The sequence below is a fragment of the Elaeis guineensis genome, chromosome 14, assembly GCF_000442705.2.
Source record: "Elaeis guineensis isolate ETL-2024a chromosome 14, EG11, whole genome shotgun sequence".
Classification (NCBI taxonomy): Eukaryota; Viridiplantae; Streptophyta; class Magnoliopsida; order Arecales; family Arecaceae; genus Elaeis; species Elaeis guineensis.
The window spans coordinates 63,332,981-63,358,537 of record NC_026006.2 but is presented as its reverse complement, the minus strand read 5'-3'; the positions used below and the strand labels follow the sequence as shown (position 1 = coordinate 63,358,537).

Genomic DNA, 25,557 nt, shown 5'->3' with positions numbered 1-25,557 from the left:
GAGACTGACATCTTCAAGAGGTGGAATGCACCAAATTCAGATTTTTCTAGCTGCATAGGCCGAAATCGCAACCTTAGCACGTAGGTTAGAGGCCTTAGAGCTACAGAGACCAGTGTGAACAAAGTTTCTACATCTATGTGCAACGCATGTAGTGCACCAAACCATGTCTTTGAGGAATGCTCCTTGATGAACCCAATAGACAATGGATGTGCACAGATAAATGCCACATATCAGAGATCAGTGAACAATCCCTATGCACCCATATATAACTCAGGATGGAGGAATCATCTAAATTTTTCATGATCACAGAATCCAAATATAGGCCGTCCTAGCTTCAACCAGTAAAATCCAAGGTCTAATTCTGTGATAAACAATTCATCAGGCTTCAATAATAATGAGAAGAGACTTAGTTCTCTAAAAAAAAGTCTAAAAGTCCTAGCCAAATCCAATGCTGACACCAATGCCACACTAAGCAATTTCATGCAAATCACGGGTCAACTCATAAATACTAACACCCAAGCCATAGTCCGTTTGAAAATGCAGGTGGGTCAGCTAGCCTCTGCCATGAGTGAGCGAGAATGAGGTAGGCTATTTAGCTAACCTGAGCTCAATCCAAGATCAAAATGGTCTACGATCCTAACAAGAAAACCAAATCAACCATGCGAATGCTATTCACACTTTAAGATCTGAAAAATAAGTGGACAATAAGGTAGGTACATCTGATGATAGAGAAAACTCACCTGTTTAGTCACCTTATGAACAACCCACCTTACAAACAAGCTTCTGAAACTGATTGTACACCAATCTCAGAACCCACAATTTTTAGAGCTTCTTTTTCAAATCGACTAAGGTCCAATAAAAAATCAGAACATTTGGATAAAATATTAGAAGTGTTTAAGCAAGTCTAGGTGAATATCCCTCTTCTAGACATGATTAAATAAGTTCTAATCTATGCTAAATTCTTAAAAGATCTTTGTACCAAGAAAAGGATCACCAATGTACCCAAGAGAGCATTTTTTGCAGTAAGTGTGAGCTCGTACTTGTCTAGTCATGTGCCAATAAAATATAAGAATTCAGGATCTCCGACAATTTCATATGATATTGGAGAGACCCACATTGAGAAAGTCTCGCTAGATTTAGGGGCTAGTGTAAAATTCTTCTTCTTTTAGTTGATAAGCAAGTAGGGTTGGAAAAACTTCAGCCGACAGGGATCACATTACAATTAGCAGATAGATCTCATAAGATCCCTAAGGAAATGGTAGAGGATGTTTTAATCAAGATTGGCAATTTATCTTTCCTGTTGATTTCATCATCTTAGAGATCGAATTAGTTGCGAATTTCAAGGGTGATATCCCAATTATTTTAGGAAGACCATTCTTAGCTACTGCAAATACTGAAATCAACTGTCGGAATGGATTTATAAAGTTATCTTTTAGGAACATGATCATAGAACTGAATATATTCAATCTAGAATAGGAATCCACCCAGCATGCTGATGTAAATGTAATTCAAGAAGAAATTTATGAACCCATTAACATTAGCAATGAGGAAGTCAACTTCGACTCTAGTTTTTGGCCAATCCATGAACCTGAGGACATCAATGAAATTCCTATAAGCAATAGGACTAGCTAGAGACAAAAGCCTCTCACTAAACCAATCATAGAAATGGTTAAACCATCACTCAAGCCATCAATAGAAGAGGCACACAAATTAGAATTGAAATCCCTCTCCGAGCATCTTAAGTATGCGTATTTAGGTCCAGCGGAAATCCTGTCTGTAATTATTGCATCTGACCTAAATCCTAAACAAGAGTTGTTAGCAACCTTAGAGAGAATCGTGAAGTAATAGGCTGGACTATGGCTGATGTTAAGAGAATAAGTCCTTCCATAGTTCAACACAGGATACACCTAGAGGAAGAGATCAAACTAACTAGAGATGCTTAGAGAAGACTTAACCCAGCCACGAAGGATGTAGTCAAAAAGAAAATCCTAAAGTTACTTGATAATGAAATTATCTATCCCATCTTTGATAGCTCGTGGGTAAGTCCTGTATAAGTGGTATCTAAAAAGTCGGATAACGATGATCCAGAATGAAGCAAATGAACTTATCCCAATTAGGATCCAAATGGGGTGGAGAGTCTGTATAGACTATAGAAAACTGAATACTGCTACAAGAAAAAATCACTTTCCATTGCTGTTTATTGATCTAATGTTAGAGAAATTAGCCGGACAAGAGTTCTACTGTTTTCTTGATGGATACTCTGGCTATAATCAGATCTCCATAGCTTTCGAGGATCAGAAAAAGACTATATTCATTTGTCCATTTGGAACCTTTACTTATAGGAGTATGCCCTTTGGATTATGTAATGCACCGGCAACCTTTCAGAGATGCATGATCAGCACTTTCTCTGATATGATTGAATGATTTTTGAAAATTTTTATGGATGACTTTTCTGTGGCCCTATCTTCTCCGAATGCTTAGATCATCTGAGATTAGTCCTAGAAAGATGTAAGGAGAAGCACTTAGTTCTCAACTGAAAAAATGTCAATTCATGGTTAGAGAAGGGATAGTTCTTGGCTATGTAGTTTCGAAAAAAATTTGAAGTGGACAGTCAAAGTAGACCTGATTGCAAGTCTTCCACTATCCAAGTCTGTCAAAGAAATTCATTCATTTTTAAGACATGCTAGATTCTATAGAAGATTCATTGTCGATTTTAGCAAAATGGTTCATCCATTAACAAATCTGTTAGTAAAAGAAACTAAGTTTGAGTTCACTCCTGAGTATCTAGAGTCTTTTGAATTCCCTAAAGGCACTCGTTTCAGCTTCCATCATTCATCCTCCTGTCTGATCTAAACCTTTCAAACCCATATGTGATGCGTCGGATCATGCTGTGGGTGCAGTTTTAGGTCAAAGATTTAATAAAATGCCTAGAGTTATTTACTATGCGAGCAAAATCTTAAATGATACGCAGCTTAATTACGCTACCACAGAAAAGGAGTTTTTGGCCGTTGTCTGTCCTAAAAAAATTTAGGTCCTATTTGGTTGGGTCACACATCATTGTCTATACTAATCACTCAGCTATTAGACATCTCCTAGCAAAGAAAGACGCCAAGACGCGCTTGATACGATAGATCTTGCTCCTTTAAGAATTTGATCTAGAAATCAGGGACAAAAAAAAAACAAAGAATGCAGTAGCTGATCATTTATCTCGAATCATAGTTGCACCATTTAATGAACTAATCATCAATGATTTTTTTCTGATGAATAGCTCATGTCCGTGTTCACTGAACCATGATATGCCGATATTGTCAACTATTTAGCCATTGGTAAAGTTTTTTCTCACTGGATCACTCAGGACAGTCACAAATTCTTTGCCCAAGTGAAGTATTTCATTTGGGATGATCCATATCTTTTTAAGCAGTATTCTGACCAAATTATTAGGAGGTATGTCCCAGACAATGAGGTTAGAAGCATTTTATCTTTCTGTCATGACCAAGCATATGGTGATCACTTTGCATCCAAAAAAACAGCTGTCAAAGTTCTTCAATGTAGATTCTATTGGCTCAATTTATTTAAGGATGCATACGAGTACTTTAGAAGTTGTGCTCGATGTCAACAAATGGGACGAATCTTCAAAAGAAACATGTTGCCTCTGAAGCCAATCTTAGTGGTTGAAATTTTTGATGTGTGGGGGATGATTTTATGGGTCTATTTTCAAACTCATTTGGAAATGAATACATTTTAGTAGTTGTCGACTATGTCTCAAAGTAGGTAGAAGCTATTCTCTGTAGATTCACAGATAGCAAAGTGGTTATAAAATTTCTAAAAGAAAATATTTTTTTCTATTTTGACGCTCCTAGAGTAATCATTAGTGATCGAGGGACACACTTTTGCAACTGACCATAATGAAAAAATATAATATCACCCACAAGTTGGCCACATCTTATCATCCTCAAATTAGTGGACGAGTAGATGTGTCGAACAGATAGATCAAACAAATTCTGAAAAAGACTGTTAATGCCAATAGAAAGGACTGATCTTCCAAACTAGTTGATGCACTATGAGCATACCGAACCGCCTTCAAGACTAACCTAGGAATGTCTTCTTATAGGATTGTGTTTGGAAAACTTTGCCACTTGCCTGTTGAGCTAGAGCACAAAGCCATGTGGGCTATTAAAAATTTAAATATGGACTTGGACGTAGTCGGAAATCACAGAAAGCTTCAAATTAATGAATTTAAAAGAATTTAGAAATGAAGCTTACGAGAATGTTGGGGTGTACAAGGAACGAACCAAAGTTTTTCATGATCAAGCAATTATGAGAAAATCTTTTACTTTTGGACAAAAAGTTTTCTTGTACAATTCTAGATTACATCCATTTTCTGGAAAGCTTAGGTCTATATGGACAGGACCATTCTTAGTTAAAGAAATCTTTCCACATGGAGCTGTAGAAATTGAAAATCCAAGCAATGGTGCTGTGTTTAAAGTTAATGGTCAAAAATTAAAATCATTCTTGAAACTATCCAAAATTTTTTTTGACGAAATCATGGTTTTCTATGAACCAACTTATCTCGATTAATTTGCTTGCAATATTTTGTCTAACTAAAGACATTAAACTTAGCGCTTCTGGGAGACAACTCAATTTCTTTAAACTAATATCTTTTTTATCGAATAAACAGAGATACCCATCTTCGGGCTTCGAACTTTCAAGCCAACATTACAATAGATCACCTTCAAAATAGAACACATTCATCAGATGACATCTTTCTTTTTATTTCTTGCATTACGTTTTCTTTCCTTCTTCATTAGAGATAATGATATTTAAGTTGGGGGTAGAAAAAATCTTTTAAAAATATTTTTGAAAAATTTTTGAAAAATATATCCCATAAAAATTTTTGAAATTTAAAAAAAAAAATTTAAAAAATTTTGAATAAGCCATGTGTCAAGAAATAAAATCTTGAGCAAAATAGACTAGGAAAAGAATAATAAGAGTTAGAGAGTATTTGCTAATAACTGTAGCGGGTTAAGTAGATTAGTTGGGCAGACTTTTAGGATTTTACTTAAATCACCTAAAGGCTATTAGTATTTCTAACTACACATGCACACTGAGAAGACAAAATAGATATTGATTGTAAGGTCAACTAAGGATTCAATTATCACTTAAAATTGATGATTGATATATACTCTAATCAAAAATTTGAATTTGAGGAAAGAGCTACCTGTCTAAAATAAAAATACAAAACACAGAGTATATGTGGATTGCCCTAAGCTTAGAATCGGATCTATGCACCTAAGTCAAGTGTGGAAGTTCGCGTCAAACGGTGAGGGGAAGGTCATGATGCTCCGCATTAAAAAAAAAAGAAAAAGAAGGCAATGTGAAAGCTACCTTAGTTCGTGAACTTTATTTGGGGGTGTATAGAAAATTAACCAAAGTAAGGTGATAAGAGAAGATACATTTGTCCTTTACAAGCTAGCACTCAAATTTTAAGTTAGTTATCACAAACACACGTGCTTTAGATCTTTAGATGTATTCTAAGAAAGTTTCTGATTGTACTAACTACGAAATTTACTTTTAAAGCTCAATATTTAGTTAGCGATACTTGCTAAACTCTTTGACTTTCAATTCTAGGTCTATTTTTGTAAAGGATGATCTTAATGAAATATTTTTTTTTTTTAAATTATATATATTGTATTGCTAAGGAACTAGCAATAAATAAGTTAAGGGGTGTGATAAGTGCGTAAATTTGCCCATAGAAGCATTAATTATGGATCAAATTATTTTTATTCTTTTAAAATTGATGCTTCTTTGTGTATTTTGCAGAAAAGAGGTGCACCAACATGAAGAGTCCGATCTGCTGGCTTAAAAAGATTAAATGGGATAAAAAATAGAGTTAAAATGGATTTAAATTCAAAGTCGAAAGCCAATCCGATCCAATCTGCAAGCTGGTGGTCCACCATGGACCACTTGGTCCATAAGAAGGTTAGTGAGTCATGTGAAAAGCTACAGTAATATCTTAAAAATCTTCACATGGCTCAGGGAGAGTTCTTGGTGGCTTGGGCCGCATAGGAATGAAGCACGAACACAGGAGATGGCAGATTTCTAGTGGGATCCAGAAGCTTTTTAATTCAAAACAAGGAGCACGGCTCATGGGGAGTTATTGGTGGGGGCGTTTGGAATTCAAATCAATTGGATGTGGGAGCTGGTCCAAGGCTGTATGCAGGATGCGGCTGGGTGACGCGGCAAGCGGCAGAAAAGGATACACGCACATGGGACACGGCGTCGATGTGATGCGGGTGTGGTTCTTACCTCACGATGGAACAGAGAGTTTAAAAAAAATAATAAATATCAACCATTTTTCTTTAGTCTCACATCGGAAAAACATAAAACTTTCTTCCTGCTTACACCTATAAATAAAGCCTAATGCCTCCACTCTTAGATATCTCTCTCTCTACACCATAATTTTTGTAGGGGTCCGTGTGACAAGCAGGCATATTCATCTTTTAAATCTTTTAGCCATCTTGTTTTTACTTTCTTCCACCCTTCCAACATATGAGAAGGAGAGTCAATCAGGAGGAGGTTGGCCCCAAGCCAAGAGAGGAATAGAAGCCAGATTTTATAAGAGAGTTTATTTTATTTTATTTTCTGTTCCAACTTCAAGCCTCGTTAATAACTTAGGAGTTAAAAATTTTTGTATCAGAATTTTTATTTAGCAATAAATTAATTTTTTTTAAATTTAATTTCTACAATTTTAATTTCTGCAATAGAATAGTTTAAATTTCTGCATCTTTTAATTCTGCAATTTTTAATTTTCGCAAGTTAAATTCCAGCAAGTAGTATAAGATTTTTTTTTTTCGAACTTCAAATCAAACTATGTCTGGCTAAGCAATCACTCTGGGGTTTGCGATGAAGCTAGACCATGAATAGAAGCTTTTTTTTTTTTAATTTTTCTTTTCGAGCTTTTGATTTTTAGAGTCCTTTCATCTCTCTTGCCAAGAGATTTGATGGGCTATCGTTGGGTAAGAATTCCTTCGTAGTCCATGTTTGATTTGGTGCAAGAGGGGATGATTGGTAGAAGGCTCACAAATCTCTAAATTTTTTCTTCTCCTTGTGAAAATTTTGATGGGTTATAGTTGCGTTTGAGCCCCTTCATAGCCCATACTTGGGTAACATAAGAGAAGTGGTTGACAAAAAAAGTTTCTTAATTAAGATGAAAGCAAAATGCTTGATGGGTCATAGTTAAGTTAAATCTCTTCATGATCCATGCTTGTTCATGTTTTACTCTTTAATCGAGGGACATTATAAGATAAACCATAGGAAGGTTCTCTAATTCATTGGTCTAGTAGATTCAAAAGCCTTAGGTCTTTTAGATTATTTGTCTTTATAATTAATTAATTTACTGCTTTGATAGTTAGTAATCCAACAAACAATCTTTCCTCTTTTTCTTTAAAGCTCACCTGAGTAAATATTTGAACACACTTTTAAAAATCCAATTCTTCGTGGGATCGATTCGTATTCGCCGGACGTGCTACATTGCACATCGTGCGCTTGCAGTAAATTTAAGACACCTCAGTATTGTGCTGATACCTTTGCTGCTTTTTTTCAATTTCTGTGGTTAAAAAAGCTTCTCACCTATGCTTTGTCCTAATTCCCTCTATGACTAACGTTATTAAAAAGTCTCACTTCTGTTGAGCCTCTCGATGCTCATGGCCTGGGTATCAAAAAGCAGATGGCGGGCACATAGTGACTAGGATGTTTCATGGCGGATAGCGAATAGTGGGTGCTATAGCAGATGTCATGAACCCAAGGCGAGCTGCTAAAACATATCAATATTTTTTCTTACTAAGTATCAAAGATCAATACTTTTTATCAACTTCATGCAAGAAATAGTTAAAAAATATCCATGGCTGAGCTTTAAAACATCATCCGCCAAAGACTATGACTCATGTCAATATCCATATAATTTTAAGGTCCATATTGTAATGACATTATCATCATCTACCAAAAATAAAAACATGATCATATGTAGATGTCCACAATAACATGACATCAACCGTAAGATAAAAGTTCTGGTGCACTGTCTGTGGAATGTTTTGGGAGGGGGAGGGGGGTTGAGACTGGCTTTGTTTCAAACAAACCAGTGGACTGGCTGATTTGATATACAATTGCTGGAGTGATCTATCTGGAAACTGGTCTAATCCACAAAGTGCTCACCTTGAGCCTGTAGCACAGCGGCCCCTCTATTGTTCTTGCATAGCTGTTTTGTTGCTGTGAACTATTTTTATCATGCATGTGTGAAATTCATTAGGTTATGTTCAAAGTATGGTGTGCATGCAATCTTGGAAAATGTATCAACCGATTTTGTCTGGATGTTGGTTAATATCAAGCTAATACATTTGATGACAGGGAGGAGCAGTCAGAGATAGATGTCTCAGGGGGATTTTATGTAATGTTTGGATCAGGTAATATGTATTCTAATATCTTCTCAATTTTACCTCCTAGCGAGTGATTTTCCATGTTTGTGTGCGGCATATGTATCTATGTACTTTTTTCTTTTGTTTTGAGGGTGGGGGGGTTGCTTGTGTGGTGGGGGGTTGGGGGTAAGGCTTTTACCAGTAGGATTGAACCCTTAATCCCCTATCAATGAAAAATCAATGATGATAGATCTATGTTTAAAATTCACACTGCTGAAAGATATATGTTTTTGAAATTCATACTGCTTAGACATGATTTACATCGCCTAAAATGCTTAGAGACCAAAAGGAAAGGTTTTATTTTATTTTATTTTTTTATGTATCAAGTGGCCTCAGAATGATCAATTCAATGGTGTCTACAATGTTTCGATTTAATTTATGGTTTAGAAACATCCAAATGTCTGGAGACATGTTTTTCATATGCTTTAAGATGTGTGGATTATGATCAATGCTGTGGATTCAGAAGTTATATGACATGCAGTATGTTTAGCACTAATTTTGTTGGCACTACCCATTTTTTGTCCACCTCAAACATAGGTAAAAGACCCCCAAAACATATAATTTTGGTTCAGTCATGTGGTTGAATTAATATCCATCATTGATTTTACATTGATAGAATCGGCATATGTATGATTATATATTTTCGTTGTTATGGAGGATCTTGGATCAACATTGATTTCTGGTAATTCTCCACAAGTGATGTCAAAGTGAAAACATTGATTTCAGTTGTTCTTAACTAAAGGATAGCTTTGTTAGAGATGCATCATGCTCCAAGCATGCTATTTTGGTGCAGATTTTGCAAATCCAGCTTTCAACATTATCTAGTATTTGATTTACACCTGCAGAGTTGATGTCAGTTTAGGAAAATCAAGGCTATTATGAAACTGAAAGCGTGCTGCACATGACTACTTACAGATGAAAGTTCTTTTTCAAATTTTAAAGCACATCAGCTTCTTTGTTCATTCAAATTTCTATCCAAATAGCATCTCAAAAGCTACAGTCCAAATTATGAGGTGAAATAGTTGGGTGACTTGGATCGTATTAGGCCTATTTGAAGATATGGCTTGCCATTTTTTGGAGAAGCCGATCCAATGCTTTGATGTCCTTCAGCATATATTTGGGTTATGTGAAAATTCTCCAACTGTATTTAAATATTTTACCTTTCCTAAAGCATTTATATTGTGCCGATATATTGGGAGTGGGAAAACATGGGAGAATGAATCATGAATTATATTTCAGTATCATTAAATTGCACAGAAAGATTTATAAATACATTGTTATATCATATAAGTTGTGGTTTAACCTCTTTTCTTTTGGATTTCTTTGTGCATTTTGGAAGTAGGTCTCCTTCTTTCCTTCATTCTTGCAATTTATGTCCTGCAATCATCTCAAGACAAGCTTGCAAGGTATTGTCTTTTGCCTGTTATTTGTTACAAGTTTGTGGATGTTTTAGCTAATGACATAAACATGCTCTCCTCGTATATCTTTGGAGAACCAAGTAATAGCTGAATTTCATGAGTACTCACTTAACTGCAGATTATCCAGGGCTTGCTAACATCAAATTGAATTATTTGTTTTCCAGCAAAAGTATATATCTGAAACTTCAAACCATCTTTCCAGGTTTGTGAGGGAGACTGTTGCAGAAAGCAGTATCCCTGGAGGAGTGGCAAAGGTTGAATGATCTTCTGTTTCTGAGAAAAACTGAGGAAAACTGTGGAGGTTGATCAATCTTTTCTGCAAATCTCGAATACTTTTTGATTGTCGAATGCCTGGAATCACGTTGCAGAACTTAGAAGACAGGACAATCAGAATAGCAGCACAGGCATTATCAGACAACTCACTGATCGCATCAATTATAGTGACATATTCAAACACCCGCTTTGTACCAGACTATTTTCTGAACAACAATGTGATGTTGTACCATAGGTCAACACAAATGTTGAGCTGCTAACAAAGTCTGAAGCATGTGGATTGCAGGGTCAAAAAAAAATTCTGATTTTCTTTTCATCAACCATTGATATTTTCTTTAAATAAAAATGCAGCCAAGAGAAGAACTATGAGGTCAAAACATATTAAATACGATGTATTGCTTTTGTATTTTTTGGTAAAAAATGTATTGCTTAACATGACCAACCTAAAATAGTGTTTAGCTGAAGCGACGGAAGCCAAAAGAAGGGGTTTTGAAATAACACAGCTTCTCCATTAATTACAAGATATCTGTCACTTTTTACTTCAACTTCCGGTTTTCCGATCAACCATCTGGACTGTCCATTTCATAATCAAGCAGCAGAGGTTAGGCACATCCAAACATGGTAAAATGCATCATATAATTTACCAGATTTTAATCATCCTTGAGATGTAAGGAAGACAAGGGAACGACCTCAAGATAACAGTGCTTACAAATTTTAAAAAGGGGTAGGGTATAGAGGCAAATTACCTAATAAGAAGTTTGATTTCAAATGAAATCTGGTGGTCAAAGTGCCATTTGTTCACAGATCGCACCATCACCCTTTCGGTTTATGCATCTGGCCCGGCATATAAGCCTGCTTTCCAAATAAGATTGCGAGGTTATAACCACATGTGATGTTCTAAAATTAATTTGGCTTAAAAGTAAGGCAGGGTGGTCCCAGACCAGCTGCGAGACTGTTCTTAGAGTCTCAATCCGACGTGGCACTCTTCATGATGCTTTATAAATGATCCGGGGGATCATACCGATCGCTGAATCACACATTCCCGTGTCACGCAGCGCTCAATTTTACAGGGCATCTCTTGTGATGCGATTGAAATGGCGCTTTTTTTTCTTTAAATCATCATAATGGCATTATGAGGCAGGGCGTGGTAACTCGCTTGTTTCACTTAAGTACGGAAGCTGTTCGCCGTCGTCATACTACAAAACCCGTGCGTAAAAGTAGTCCTCAAATCCTTAACGCTCTGCTGTCCCCGCTCCCTCCCGCCATGACCGCCCTCTTAATCCCTCAAACCCTGTTCCCTCTCCCTTTCTTCCCCCATCCGCGAAACCCTAGCGCTAGAAGCAGGACCGGACCCCGGCGAAAGCCCCTGACCCTAACCGGCTCCAAGGAGGTGGAGCGGGGCGTCGAGTTCGAGACAGGCGACTCCTTCTTCCGCCGCGAGAGCGCCGTCGGCCGCGACCTCGGCGTCCTCGCCGCCGCCCTCCACCGGATGTCCCTTGGCCGCGGCCTCCGCGTCCTCGATGCCATGTGCGGGTGCGGCATCCGCTCCCTCCGCTACCTCTCCCAGGCCGGCGCGGCCTTCGTGTGGGCCAACGACGCCTTCGAGGGCTACCGGGGCCTCATCCTCTCCAACCTCTCTGGAGAGGCTAGGGTTTCTCCTGAAGGGGATAGGAGGTGGGTGGTCACGCATCTGGTTGCGAATAAGGTACTAGCGGAGTGTTATCTCCAACGGGACTTTTTTGATTTGGTGGATATCGATTCCTTTGGGAGTGATTCGTCGTTCATGAGTTTGGCCATTGCTGCAGTCAAGATCGGAGGCTTGTTGTACATCACGTCGACTGATGGGTACTCATCGGGCGGGCATCGGCCTTATCAGTAAGTACAGGACGTTTTGATATATGTGCATTAATTCTGAACCTGGATTTTTGAAAGATATTATCTGAAATTGTGTGAGATTTTGGTGCCCCTTATGAATTTTCTTTTTGGATCTATTCTTGTTTTCACGAGTTTGTCGTGTCCATAATCGTTCCATTGGTTATCATGTTTGATTACGTCAAATGCCATGGATTGGGATAATATGTAATCATGGATGCAAAAATATTTAGTTGATTTTGGCATTACCTTGAAACACATACTAAGCCTTTGAATGTGTAATAACATGTACCGTACTCTATTTGGTAACATGGTTTCATGGTTTGAGTTTGCTGAAAATGGTAATGGTTTCGATTTGTTGCTGTGTGATGAGAGGTCACTTTGTGTACCTTATGCTGCTTGTGATAGATAGATATTGCTTTTTATTGCCGGAACAGACAATGCTATTCTTCTTTTGTCATCCGATACTTTTAATTGATAGATTGTATATGTTCGGGTTAATTCTTTTGAAGATTATGGGACTGGAGTAGTAAAATTAGATGATTTATTTGGCATACGTGGGCTTTGCCAAGGGAGAAAAGCAAGGAGGACTAGGAAGCAATTATCAAATAAATAAATACATAAAAGATAGGTGAGTCTGCACCAAGCAAGAGAGAGGAAGTTACTTGATGGAGAAGATGGAAATAGATATCAAGTTTGTAAGACAAATAGATGATAAGAAAGTGAAAAGAGATACTTTGAAATGAAAAACAGTTTAGCTTTCAGATCATAAATTAAGAATTTGAAGCAACATAGAAATTGAATCTTAATGACAAATTTCTGTAATCCAACCTACAGCCAAACTCTAGACGTTGTAAATGTTAAAACTTATATTAAGGCTTCTAGAGACATCAGTGGTCTAAGCCACTCCAGGAAGTACTTTACTACTTATTAAAAGAAAAAAAAAAAAAAGATGGACTTCTCATTTTTGTAGATTTTCGCTAATCGAGTATTTGAGTTAATAACTTTGTAACCATTGAAATGCATTATGATTGGGGCATGGAAGTATGGAACATGCACTGCTCTTAAATCAAATGTGCACCAATCCTAGTGGACATTGAAAACCCAAAAGTTGTTAAGATCATTAACATAAGATCAATGAAAAGTATGGTGTCTGAATGAAAGAGAAGGTAGGATCATATGTTAGTATATCAAGAACTTTTCTGATATGTTTCATTCATTGCATACCAACTAAAACAAAAATCATCTTCCATTTCTTTGCAAATCATTCATAACTCTTATCTTGTTTTTTTTTCCTCTGGTAGTGTAGGATTGTTTGTCTACCATCCTTGTATATGCTTTACAGTGTGCAAGTTTGATGTGTAACTGATGGCCTTCTTGATCTGATTCTTTTGTAGCTGCCATTGTTTTTGTAACCTTCTCTTCCTTTGTAGTTCTTTGGCTTCATATGGAGCATATGTTCGCCCGATGCCATCTTCAAATGAGATTGGTTTACGAATGCTTATAGGTGGTGCCTATCGAGAAGCAGTGGCTTTAGGGTTTCATTTATCCCCGCTTTTCTCATACTATTCATACCATGGACCCGTATTCAGAGTCATGCTGCAAGTGGCTCGTGGAAAGCCACATAAGAACAGGTGAGACAACATACATGATTTTTCTTTAACCATGAGTTATCCAGTTCTCCAAAGTAACATTATGTCATATGCATTTTTCTTTGCAGCTGGTATAGTTTCATTAGCTACTGCAATCGATGTGGAAATTCTCAAACTTTTCCTTGGGAAGAGCTTGGGCAGATTTCTTGCCCTTGCAGAAATGGAGGGGTACTTTTTCTGAAAACCAAGCAACAACTTAAAGCCTCAAGGGGATTGGAAATTGAAACACTATATGCGATCATGAATGATAAAATCCATATATGCCAATATATTACAAAAAAAAAAGGGTCATATCTCATTCTTGTAATTTTGGTGAATTTCCTACTACAATTCATCTTCCATGTCTTTATAAACTATGAAATAAAATGAAATGAATGTTTCATGGTTGATGCAGCAAATGAATGCAGCACATTGTGTCAGCTTTATGTACTGTATTCTCTCTTGCTGGAAAAAAGTAAAAAAAAAAAAAAAAAGAAAGAAAATGAAAACTTAATGCATTCACCTAGGGGTGAAAGTGGAATGGATATTATCCGTGTGGATCCATTTTTGTATCTGAATCAATTCAGATATGGATAAAAATTTTAGGATTCGACTAATATCCGTATCTGTATCTATATCCGTCAAAGAAAAATGATATGCATAGACAACTATCCGATTCACATCCGAATATCCAAATCTATATGTTGTGATCCCGTATGATTTTATATAGTACTTATTAACTTTTAAGAGAAATATATAACTATATAAATATATTATTAACTTGATTTATCATCTATTTAATAATATCTTTAATTATGTAGTCATAAAGTTTAATTATCTAAGTAATATCTGTAATTATATCTATACTTCCAGTATTCGAATTTTATCCGTATCCATTTAAAACAAATATGGATATGAATTTTTGCATCCGAATAATATCCGTATCCGTATTTGTATTCGTCAGACAAAACAAATATGGATATGGATATGGTGATATCCGATCTGTATCCGATCCGGTCTCAGTCCTACATTCACCTCAAGTAATGACCAAATTCACAGTGATATGTGGGACCCACTTGGGCCTGCAGCTGTCTGAGAAATGCGTGTGTCAAGTATACATCATTATAGAATTGACAATTAACAATTATTTAATGTCCTTATTTGGCATAACTCTACACTCATGAAAATCTGTTAGATGAGATTTACATGAATTGAAATTCATTCTATGATCTCATCAAATGAAATCATCAGATGTTAATTGTCAGTTTTGGAAAAAACATCAGCACAGATGCTTCCTCTTATGTGTTAGTTAAGCTACCTTGAGAATTTCCTCTCAATATGCATGTCTGTATGTTTTCTTTTCATTGATTGGTCTTGGAGAATTGCAAACTTATGATGTGTCTTAGCGGGCTTTTCCAGTTTTACAAAGCTGATGCTGTTTTGCCAGATAGCTTTGACTGGTTGTTACTTGTTTTCTTTACCAGGTTTCCAGTTCGGTGGTTGTCTCTGGCCCCCTCTGGACTGGTCCTCTTCATGATGCTGCTTATTTAACTGAAATGTTAAAATTAGCTAGAGAGTGGGGATGGGCATCTACTAAACAGAACGATGTTGATTTAGAGAAGCTTCTAAATCAAATGATTGATGAAAGTGATCCTCAACTTCCTCCTGGATACATCAAACTTGATGAGGTTCACAACACTATACCTTTAATTCCCTTCTCTGGCTGTTGATTTCTTCTACGAGATGCACAGTTTTCATTTCCTTTGATGCCCTGATTCTTAAATATCTTCAAATGATACATTTCTCTCCTTATTTACAGATTGCTCGCCGAGCAAAAATAAATTCTCCTCCCATCAGTACCCTGATCAGTACTTTAGAGAAGGTACCTTTTTTCTCTGTTTGTTTAGTTCGGTGCCTATATATGACTTAATGAACTGTCATTTGGGGACATATTGTGGAGATTCATTTCTTTCCACGGCATAGATGTATTGCTTCATGTATCGCGTACCAGCCTTGCCCTTCTCTGATTATGTTACTTACAGTTTTAAGTATGTCTTGGGCTGACCCGTTTTACTGCTATGTAACATCCTCGCTGTCCTAATACTGGCTTCTTGCGAACTGGGAGATAACCCAGTATTGTCAATTAAGTTGTTCATTTTACTGATGGTGTTTTGCATCTTCCTTTTATAAATTGCTTGCAGGAAGGATTTGTGGCGTGCAGGTCCCATATTGCTCCCAATGCGGTCAAGACAAATTGTCCAATGGCCGCGTGCATTCATATTGCTAGGGAACTTGGACATGTAAGATGACTGATGAGAGGTCAAATCATTGACATGGAATCAGCTTCTGGCTTTGCTGCTTAAACCACCGACGGAGGTAAAAATTCTATGTTCTGACAGCACCAAAAGCACAGGTGAGAGGTCAATAGGTTGAACTTTGCATCCCACCCTTTCTGTTCCAATTCCAAGGTCAGCATAACACAAAGATGTTTGAAAAAGGCGTCCTGTGCATTTTTACCTTTGTTGCCATCATCAGTTTAGACTTTTTTGTACTTTGTAGGTTGCATCTAACCGTGTATGTGAACTGTAGAAAGGGAAGTTATCGCGTGAACTTCAATTTTGTTGTAACATGCCCAATAGAGGTCTTCGAAAAAAGAGAGTAGCTGAAGTTTGGGGTGCCAAAGTTCCAAGCCTGAGTTTCGATCAAGAACTGCATTGAGAATTTGATGTCATTCCAAGAAACAGGGCACAATCCCGACCTCAAGATGAGGCTTATACCATTCCAGTGTAGATTGGTTTTCTTATATCGTGGGTTGTGCTCAAGATTGCTAAATCTGCTTATTCCAATAGGTCAGGCCAAGCTGTAATATGTTTTTCAAGCATAATAGTTTATTAACAGGTAAAGATGGTGAGTATCAGTCAGCACCCCTTAGGTCTTATGCTGCAATGATGTGAACTCCCGAATTTGGCTTTATGAACGGGAGCAAAGCTGCGTATAATTTTTAGAGAAGGAATTACCTGCCTATGTCTAATTAGTGATGCCAACCTTTACAGGCAGTAGAATATTTTTTCTCATCAATGGGTAACAATCCTATGTGGCATCCGAAAATTATCAGCTGCCCATGTCGCCCATTGTTCTTTTGTTGTCTATGCTTATAGGTTCATTCAAGAAACACGCTTATTGCTTAAAAAGATAAAAATTCTTAATATGTACAGGCATGACAGTTGCAAACTTAACATATAAATAGCTGTTCGAGCTAGAAAGAGAGCGCGCAGGCCAACGGCGTTGGCAGTCGATGCTGCTTCCTCCAAGGGATATAAAAGTAAACAAGCATCCATTCAGGGAAAGGTCCATCTTGTTCAATACATGAACAAAAGTGTACTCATGGTAAACACCAAAGATAGGAACTTCACATGAAAGCTCACATTACAGTACAAAAAGCTCACATTAAGCAACCTCTTTCTCGTAGACTTCACTGGCATATTTCCAGTTCATGACCTTCCACACGTTCTTTAAATAGTCTGGTCTCACATTTTTGTACTGCACCAAATGAAGAGATAATAAGTTCAGCACATCATACAGAGCGTGGGAGAACCATGCTGGCACTAAACTTTTAAGATTTATCAAACTATTGCAAGGAACTTCATATGTCGTAATTTGTTGATAATCACGCCAACAGGTGATGACTCAAATCGTGGACATCCATCATGCAAGTGCATGGCATCCCATCAAGGCAAGCAAGATATGAACACAGTCATCAAGCAAATGCAAATGACAATCATGGGAATCCCTGAGAATATTGTAGCCTTGATCCACCCATACCAGGGCTTGGTGTTTGTTACAGGTTTTGGCCAAAAACAGGAATAAAAATTGCCAAGTTCCAGCCTAGTGCAGGCATTCCGGATTATTGTAGCTTTGCTACAAACTGAACTAGCTCACAAGATATAAAATAAAGAATGTAGGAAGAATATTTCTCTCTTTTTTTTTAAGCACCTAGGAGAAATATTTCACAATGTGGGATACAGATCATATTAATTGCTAGTGCATGTTAAAGCATGACAATATTGTGTTTCAAGGTACATTAATGTTTTAAATTCATACTACTAAGATCCAGTAAACCTTGCTTCGATTCCATTAAGAGTCAGCAAATAACTGAACCATAGAAAATAGGATATATTTAAGGCTTGCTAGATGTATTCACACATGTCGGAGAGGGAAGTGCACATGCGTGCACTTCTTGGACCGCCCAAACCTGTCAATGATGATCAAATAAACAGTTTTCTCATTCCAAGCATGCTAATGAACGGATGGTGAAGATCTCTCCCTGGCCACAAGCTGCTATGCTCGCTATTCCATCCACCTTCATGCCCGTTCACAGCTGCTTCGCCATCAATTCCCCTACCACCTGTCCCAGATGCTTCTCAGGTGACATTGTGTAGCCCCTTCATCGCCTCCGTTGACTGCCTCTCCTGTCGCAGCAGTGGTCATTAACCTAAGCATGTACCAATCAACTAGCAATTAGGCATCCACTACCTCCAGCTACCCTTGAACTTTCCACAAACGAGAAGGCTTCCCATCATCAGCAACCCCTACAGCCTTCTCCTCTGCAACTCAAAACAGGCTCCTCTGCCACTGCTGACTGATTAGCGGTTCCCCTTTTCTAATCATAATGCTGATGCCATTCCATGCAACCCACTCTCGAGGCTCCTACTCCCTCATCCAGTTTCACCAATGACTTGAAGTAGGTTGGGTTGGTGATGCCATCGTGGTAGAAGCAGCACTTGGAGGCAATTAAGGGGCAATGCCACATCAGCAGTAAGCAGTACAAATGCGGTGGTTGGGGCATCATGATTGGACTTAGGGGTGGCAATCGGATCAGGTCGGATCATACACGGATCGGGTCAGATGCAGATCAGATCAAAAAACATCGAACATAAACCCGACCTGTTTATTAAACAAGTCAGATTTTCAAACCTGAACCTGATCCATTTAATAAACAGATCACCCGACCCAACCCATTTAACCTATTTATTAAACAGTTAACCTATTTAACCGATCCGACCCAATCCGTTTAATCTGTTTATCGTTTAATCTGTTTATTAGATGAACAACCTGTTTAACCGACCCGACCCAACCCGTTTAACAGTTAGAACATCAAAGAAGGAAAGAGAAAGAGGAGGCTCAGATTCAGTATTTCATCTATAATTAAATCAAAACAACAATAATCGATTGCCAGTAGAAGAAGGCCGTCCAAAATTATTGCTGTTAGAAAAAGTTGAATCAACAAAAAGATATTCCAAAATCATCATAGCCTCCCTACACAAACCTTAAAACAAATCTCTGCACATTTTGATATTCAGCATAAAAAACAGAAATCAAAACTCAAAAAGAGAAAAAAAATTCAAGATCTCGAGCGGCCAACCCCCCTCAGCGACGGCCATTGGAGAAGAAAGGACACCGACTGATGAAAGAAGGGAGAAAAATCTTAGATCTCGAGCGGCCAAGGCACCAGCGGCACAACCGTACAAGCCCCCTCGGCGACGGTCATTGGAGAAGAAGGCACTGGCCATCGAAAGAGGAAAAGAGAGAAAACAAAAATCCTAGATCTCGAACATGTACTCAACCTCCATGGCTCCACCTCCACCTCCGCCACAGAAACCTGGAGGTCAAGGAGGGGGACGTACGTCTCCTCCACGTTAGCCGCTAGGGAAAGGCACGCCACAGCCACCAGCCCACGTCATCCACGGCCGATCCCCCTGCAGCCCGAGCCCGTCCGACGGGCGAGGAGAATGACGAGATCTTCATCTCCGACAGACCCATCCTTCCAGAGTCGGAGCACATGCGGGAGGGGTTTGCTCTGCGGGAGTGGCAACGAGAACCGAACTGGGTGAGGTGGAGGGAGTGGGTGAGGCGACGGAGGGAGTGGGTGAGGCGATGACGGATCATGGCAGGGGCAAGGGCACTAGGGCTTTTTAGGAGGAGAAAAGGAAAAGATGGAGCGAGGGGGCATGGTCCACGTGGATCGAAACAGCAGTGGGGGATCCTCAGCGATGGGGAAGATGATGGGGGATCCTCGCCAATGCCGCTGCTTGGTCGATCAAGAGCAAGAGAAAGATCAAGAGAGCAAGCGGAAGAGGAGGAGGAAATGGGGGCACCGCCTGTAGTCCCTGGTTGCCCATTAGGGTTAGAGGAAAATAGGAAATGAACTAAATATGCAGTGGATTCTTTTCGTCCGTGAATCGCGAATGTTTTAAACGAACCATCCTCTCCGACCCAAATTTATTAGCCCAGATTATATAATCTAACCCGACCCGATCCATAACTTAAACGGGTTAAACGGGTCCGACATCTGAAACCTGAATCCGACCCATTTATTAAACAGGTTAAATGGGTCGATCCGTTTACGATCCAAACTCATTTAAGCCAAATCCAAATCTGTTTAAAACGGACCGAGTTAGTGGGTTGGGTCATATTTTGCCACCCCTAATTGGACTAGCTGTGAATGAGAAGGTGAAGGTATATGGGCTAGCAAGCATACCTGCCGATGGCCGAGGTGAGATCTTCAACATCCATTCATTTAGCCAGTTATAATTAACTGGTTTGGGCAATCATAGAACTTTAGCAAATTTTACAGACTAGGTGACCTCCTGTGCATGTGCATAGGCTTTTCTTGCCTACATGTGCAAGTATACATAGCAATTCTTAGATTATTTTTGCAAAATGTACTAAAACTTCTGTTGTTTTTGCAATATTTTACATTCTTTTCAAAGTTCTATATGTTTAATAGTTTTTAACAGTATTTAAAAAGTATCAATCACTTGAACTGTACATGATGCCCAAAAGTTACAAATAATGCAATACCAAACCCTATAGCATTTTTTCAACTCCTTTTTTTAACTTCCTTTTCTTTGGGCATTGGGGGGTTGAATAAAGGAGGGGGAGGGGGAGGGGGAGGTGGAGGGCGAAAGCTCTGAAAGTCAGGAGAAACTGCTAAAACTACCAACATCAACACTCATATGGCTTGACCAAAACTAAAATAGAGTTTTCAAAACATCAACTCAGACATATCATTGTTTATATTGTTAGGTGCATAGGTCCATCAAGAAGAAGAATAGAAATTGTCACATACAGAATAAGACATAATTATCAAGGCAAAAGTATGGACTCATACCCAATCTGTTCTGTTAATAGGACAGTATGAGATTTATGATGAGGTACATGGTAGAGCCAAAATTCTAAACTATTTTAACTCAGGTCTGATCAAGTCTTCCGGTCGGGTTCAGCTTCAAGCCCACAGCTAACTCAGTCTGAAGATCAGGATTAGCTTTAGGAAACTGGACTGAAAGTTTAGTAGTTCTGTTCTAACCAACACAAAATCAGGGGCATGACTACAAACTGACTTGTTGTGCAGCAAATTATATTCCATAATCCCAATTTTGATCAAATGTCGATTCAAGATACTAGTTTCATAAGCTAGTATTTTGTTAAAATAATATGGTCCATCCAGTAACTAAGTTCTACTGCCATTTCCTTCCACCAACAATTAGTTATTAGAGTATTGTATTCTTATGATACAGATTACTTTCCAACTCCTCGTAGGCTTTTTTTTTAATTATTATTTTAATTGTTTTGAAAGTTCTCCAGTTTGTAACATAGTAATGAGTGTGCACATGGCACATGTGCCCATTCACCACATGCACATTCATAAAAAATCCAAACACTAATGCCATTTACAAGCAAAGATTCAGAAGGCACATCATTTACCTGCAGGTAGTATGCATGTTCCCACACATCTATACCAAGCAAAGGAACCAAATTTGCTCCCTTAGTCACAAGTGGATCCTGTGCAAAGCATTAGTTAGCCACTCAATTTTGCATATAGTGATGAAATAACAGGACATGAACAGACTAGATAGAAAAGAATGTCAAGTGACTTAAAATTAGGACAAAAGCAAGAGTTCAACAAACATGCATGCTTGTGCATCTTAATGATAAATACATTTCATATGAGCAAGCAATTATAAAGCAAATGAATAGGTGTTTCTAGATATATAAACCAAAAGGTTTAACTAGTTGTAACAATCAGCCAAAAAAGCTATTGATTTTGGGATCTCAATGAGATAAACCACATCACAAAAAAATTATTTCACGTGAATTTTTAATTAGAACAGACAAAAGTAAGCACACCACATCCAGATCTGGTCGCAAATCAGAAATTAAATGGCACACTTTCAGTGAAACAATATTTACAAGTCAGAGAGAACTTTTCTCCCAATAAAAAGAGGAAAAATCAACATAGAACTGATTATATGTATCACTCTTGGGATATCCCAAGAAAACTTTTGCCAAAATCAGTGGCCCAGGAACTCAAGTTCACTTTGTTCTCATGGCTGTGTGCCCGGTGGTGGGTTGGGGGAGTTGTCACAGCATCCATCCAGGCATTATAAAATAGCAAAAGCAAAAGTCTTGGCACAAAAAGGTCAAAATGATGGAATAGTGTTGGCACAATAAAAAATATGAATATATATCCATTCTATTCATTGCCGTTATTTGGGATCTACTTCAACACATCCTTAGTCTATCCTCTCTACTCATTTTCATTCTAACAATCATCTCACACTATACATTTTTGGCATATATTCAAAAACAATTTCCTCTAATCAGTGTGAAACAAATTTAGAAGTACATATAAAATTCTATGGTCATAATTAACAATAAACTCTGCACTACAATTAATTTCAGTACAGAAAAATCTTGAGTTAATAAACCTCATAATGTTTACCTGATTTGCAGTAGTTTCAACCTTAAGTTTTTTCATTTCCTTATCCAGAGCAAGCCACTGTTGAGACAGCAAAGGAAAAAACAGTAACGCATCCACTATGCATACAAAGGTGGACCTGGTATGTCCATGAAGTAAAACAAGTAGTACTCTCATAAGCTAGACAAACTCACCACCCATCCAGATCCCTGCAATGCGGCACCTTCTGCGTTCATCTTTTGCACCAATGCCTCCACTGAACCATAGTCCGTATCAATTGCCCAACCAAGTGACCCATGTGGAGGCTCACCACCACCCTCCTGTAAGGCTTTTTTTTGTGAGAATGCAGCAAGATGACAGAGGCCAGATGCAAGATGCTCCACTAAATGAGAAAATTGCAGAACCAGTGGAAGGTGGAGAAACCACATACATTAGCAGGCTTAAGATTTTGCCAGAAGATTGAGTGGTTGATATGACCTGAAAAATATAAATTTGTTGAATAGCTCAGACTTCTAATTCTCGGTAACACGACACCGCAGGCGCTCAAACTGTGAATCTTTAAACAGATTTCCAACAAGTAAAAGGTAATAAAGTAAACCATGTCAATTGGCCACTTCCTGATCAAAATGGTGGTCTAATATTACAACTAGAGATTCGTCCTTAGTGATAAACACACATTCTTTTCTATACAGAACCGCATAAGCAGTCAAGACATTGGAAGCATTAATTAGAATGGTATAACAAATATAGTAAATAAAGGAGTTCTTTTACAGGAAAAGAAGATAGAAAACCTCAAATCGCGGAAGAATCCCAATCGCGGTAGAATCCCTAAGAATCTTAAAAAACTGAGCAACGAGTTCTCAATTTGTAACTAATCAAGCGAATCTGAGCTAGAAACCCTGAACAACCGAATCAAGAAACCCTAAACCCGATAAAATATGATACAAAGATTTCGGATTCAACCCATATTCCCATCCAAAAAGACGAAACTAGGAGAGATTGATGAGAACACGGGAAGACTACAGACCTCCGCCATTGAACTTGATGGCGCTCTGGAGGTGGACGACCTTGGAGGAGTCTCCCTTGGCCATGGCCTCCTCGAGCTGCTCGAGGGCCTTGTTGTAGTTTGTGATGTACGTCTGGTGGTGCTTCTGGTGGTGGAGCTGCATGATCTCGCCGCTGATGGCGGGCTCGAGGGCGCCGTAGTCGTAGGGGAGGTCCGGCAGCGAGAAGGTCACGAGGCCCCGAACGTGGCGGAGCCGCAAACCCAGCCCTGGGCAGGAGGCGGCGACGGCTCCACGGGGCCCAAACCCTAGCCCTAGTGTTAGGGTTTTCTTGCCGGCGATGGCGCGGAGAGCCATAGCAATAGTTCGATTGGAATGTCTGAAGGAGAGAGAGCAGTGTACGACGGTGGGAGATGAGACCGGCCCGGCCGTTTTATGGTGCCGGGTAACATTCGCTAGGTTGGGTTGAGTTAGGTGGAATTGATTTTAAATTTTTAATTTTTGGCAGATTAATTAAAATTTTCCGCCTTGGTTGGGTGCATGAATGGAAGAAAAAAGAAAAGGGTGATAGAAAAAGTTATTAATTATTTTTTTTATAAAAAATAAAATATATATATAAAAAGAGAAATAGAGAAAATAATTTTTTTTTAATTTATATTTTTTTCTCTAAATCTAGTGAATTTGAAAAGAAAGAAACTGAAAATTAATAATTTTTTTATAATTCACATCCTATCCTTTTAATAATAAAAAATAAAATTAATATTATATTTCAATTTTATGGTTTATTTGAAGCTTTTCATGAATTAAGACTTATGTGGATGAAAAAAATTAATGAAAATAAAAAGAAGATAGAAAAAATTAAATGATAAAATTTTTTCTTGATTTTTTGGATTTTTTTGAAAAATATAATAATAAAAGAAGATTATAATTTTTTTTACTTTTTTTGTTTCCAACCAATAAAAAAATATTTTTTTTTCTCTTTAAACTTCCAAGAGGAAAAAAATACACATTTTTTTTTATTTTTTTTCTTATTAATTTTTTTTTCTTTCCCAAAGTATTTGAGATACAACTGGGTTTCACTGGACTTAGAACAATTGGAAGGAAGACTAAGTGTAGAGTTTTGCATATAAATCATCGGCATCGAGAAAAAAAAAAACTACAAATCTAGATTCTTTGCTAAAATAATTGGATATATTGTGAAAATAGTAAATTATTATTTAACAAAATTTTAATTTTTTTAAATTAGAAATGTCCTATTTTTTTTATATGGAACGAAATGCATTCTTATCCCATCCATCATTGAGCCAGATAAATATCCTTCATTTCATTTTTTTTCTTTATTTTATATTTTTTCTTTTCTTCTTTCTCTGCTTTTATTTTTCACCTTTTTTTTTAATTATTTTATTTTTCTATCCGTTTTCTCCTACTCTTGCTTTCTTTTTTTTCTTTTTTAAATTCATTTATTCTTTATTTTTCCACCTTGCTTTCTTTTCTTTTCTTGTTTTCTTTATTTTTTCTCGCCTCTTCCTTTTTTTTCCCCCCCCCTTTTTCTGTTCTCTCTTCCTTTCTTTCCTTATTCTTCTTCTTTTCTTTCATTTTCCTTCCCATCGTCTTTCCCAACCCGTCATATGTTTTATTTTTTTTCCTCTGTCTCTTTGCTTCCATGTTGCAACACAAGGTTTCCAAACCTAGCATCTGCCATTCCTTGTTGAGCCTTTGGGCTCGCAGCATTTTTGTTTGCGGTGGCCGTCAGAAGGGTGTGGGATGAGCCCAGCATTGACGGCGGTGGCGATGCCGATCGATGGGTTCTGCGATCTCGGAACTTGCCCGCAGACGGCCGGCTGCGGGGTCCTGAGAGGAAGTGGCCGGCCCATGGTGGGCCGTGACATTTAGCTTTAGCTCAGTTTATGGTGTCGGAGGGGGGAGAAGGATGACTTGTGAAGATATACCACCGATGTAAGTGGTGTTAGGAGACAACAATTTCTCTATGGCAAATTAGCAGATGGATTGTGCAAGTCCTTCAGAACTGATGTGCCCAGAGATTGGAGCATATTGTCGTACGTGGCTCCTCAAATAAGAGAAGATATCAAAATTTAGAGTTTTACAGAGTAAAAAAATATATTATTTTTT

At 38.0% G+C, this 25,557-nt stretch overlaps 3 protein-coding genes and 1 long non-coding RNA gene across 10 annotated transcripts in view; 2 read left to right on the top strand and 2 right to left on the bottom strand.

Moving 5' to 3' along the window:
* LOC105057195 (uncharacterized) overlaps positions 1 to 10,482 on the top strand; it is a 28,995-nt gene extending 18,513 nt beyond the window's left edge. For 3 of the 6 annotated variants that reach the window (XM_073248567.1, XM_010939698.4, XM_010939700.4), the window contains 3 exons: positions 8,404 to 8,459; positions 9,814 to 9,877; positions 10,092 to 10,482. In XM_073248567.1, coding sequence (XP_073104668.1) covers positions 8,404 to 8,459; positions 9,814 to 9,877; positions 10,092 to 10,152 — 181 coding nt within the window. In that variant the 3' untranslated portion in view covers positions 10,153 to 10,482. The other 3 variants (XM_010939699.4, XM_029268146.2, XM_073248566.1) reach the window with 3 other exon arrangements.
* Positions 10,483 to 10,526: 44 nt separating this feature from the next.
* LOC140853709 (uncharacterized) lies at positions 10,527 to 11,211 on the bottom strand. The gene is made up of 2 exons (XR_012136797.1): positions 10,909 to 11,211; positions 10,527 to 10,735 (listed from the first exon to the last, which is right to left on the bottom strand). It is a non-coding gene; the product is annotated as an uncharacterized lncRNA (long non-coding RNA).
* An 83-nt stretch (positions 11,212 to 11,294) lies between these two features.
* On the top strand, positions 11,295 to 16,589 carry LOC105057196 (uncharacterized). The gene is made up of 6 exons (XM_010939702.4): positions 11,295 to 12,037; positions 13,468 to 13,668; positions 13,755 to 13,854; positions 15,150 to 15,353; positions 15,485 to 15,547; positions 15,867 to 16,589. Exons 1-6 carry the CDS (start codon positions 11,295 to 11,297, stop codon positions 15,972 to 15,974), a joined length of 1,419 nt encoding a protein of 472 aa, XP_010938004.2. The 3' UTR covers positions 15,975 to 16,589.
* Positions 16,590 to 16,982: 393 nt separating this feature from the next.
* On the bottom strand, positions 16,983 to 23,873 carry LOC105057198 (superoxide dismutase [Mn], mitochondrial). Of its 2 annotated transcripts, none has more exons than XM_010939703.4 (6): positions 23,451 to 23,869; positions 22,854 to 22,900; positions 22,618 to 22,743; positions 22,448 to 22,504; positions 21,430 to 21,507; positions 16,983 to 17,205 (listed from the first exon to the last, which is right to left on the bottom strand). In XM_010939703.4, the coding sequence occupies exons 1-6, from the start codon at positions 23,782 to 23,784 to the stop codon at positions 17,113 to 17,115; spliced, it is 735 nt and encodes a 244-aa protein (XP_010938005.1). In that variant the 5' UTR covers positions 23,785 to 23,869; the 3' UTR covers positions 16,983 to 17,112. The 2 variants fall into 2 exon arrangements, with proteins under 2 accessions (XP_010938005.1, XP_073104666.1); XM_073248565.1 differs by lacking the exon at positions 16,983 to 17,205 and adding an exon at positions 17,625 to 20,972 and having other exon boundaries at positions 23,451 to 23,873.
* Between the last annotated feature and the right edge of the window lie 1,684 nt (positions 23,874 to 25,557).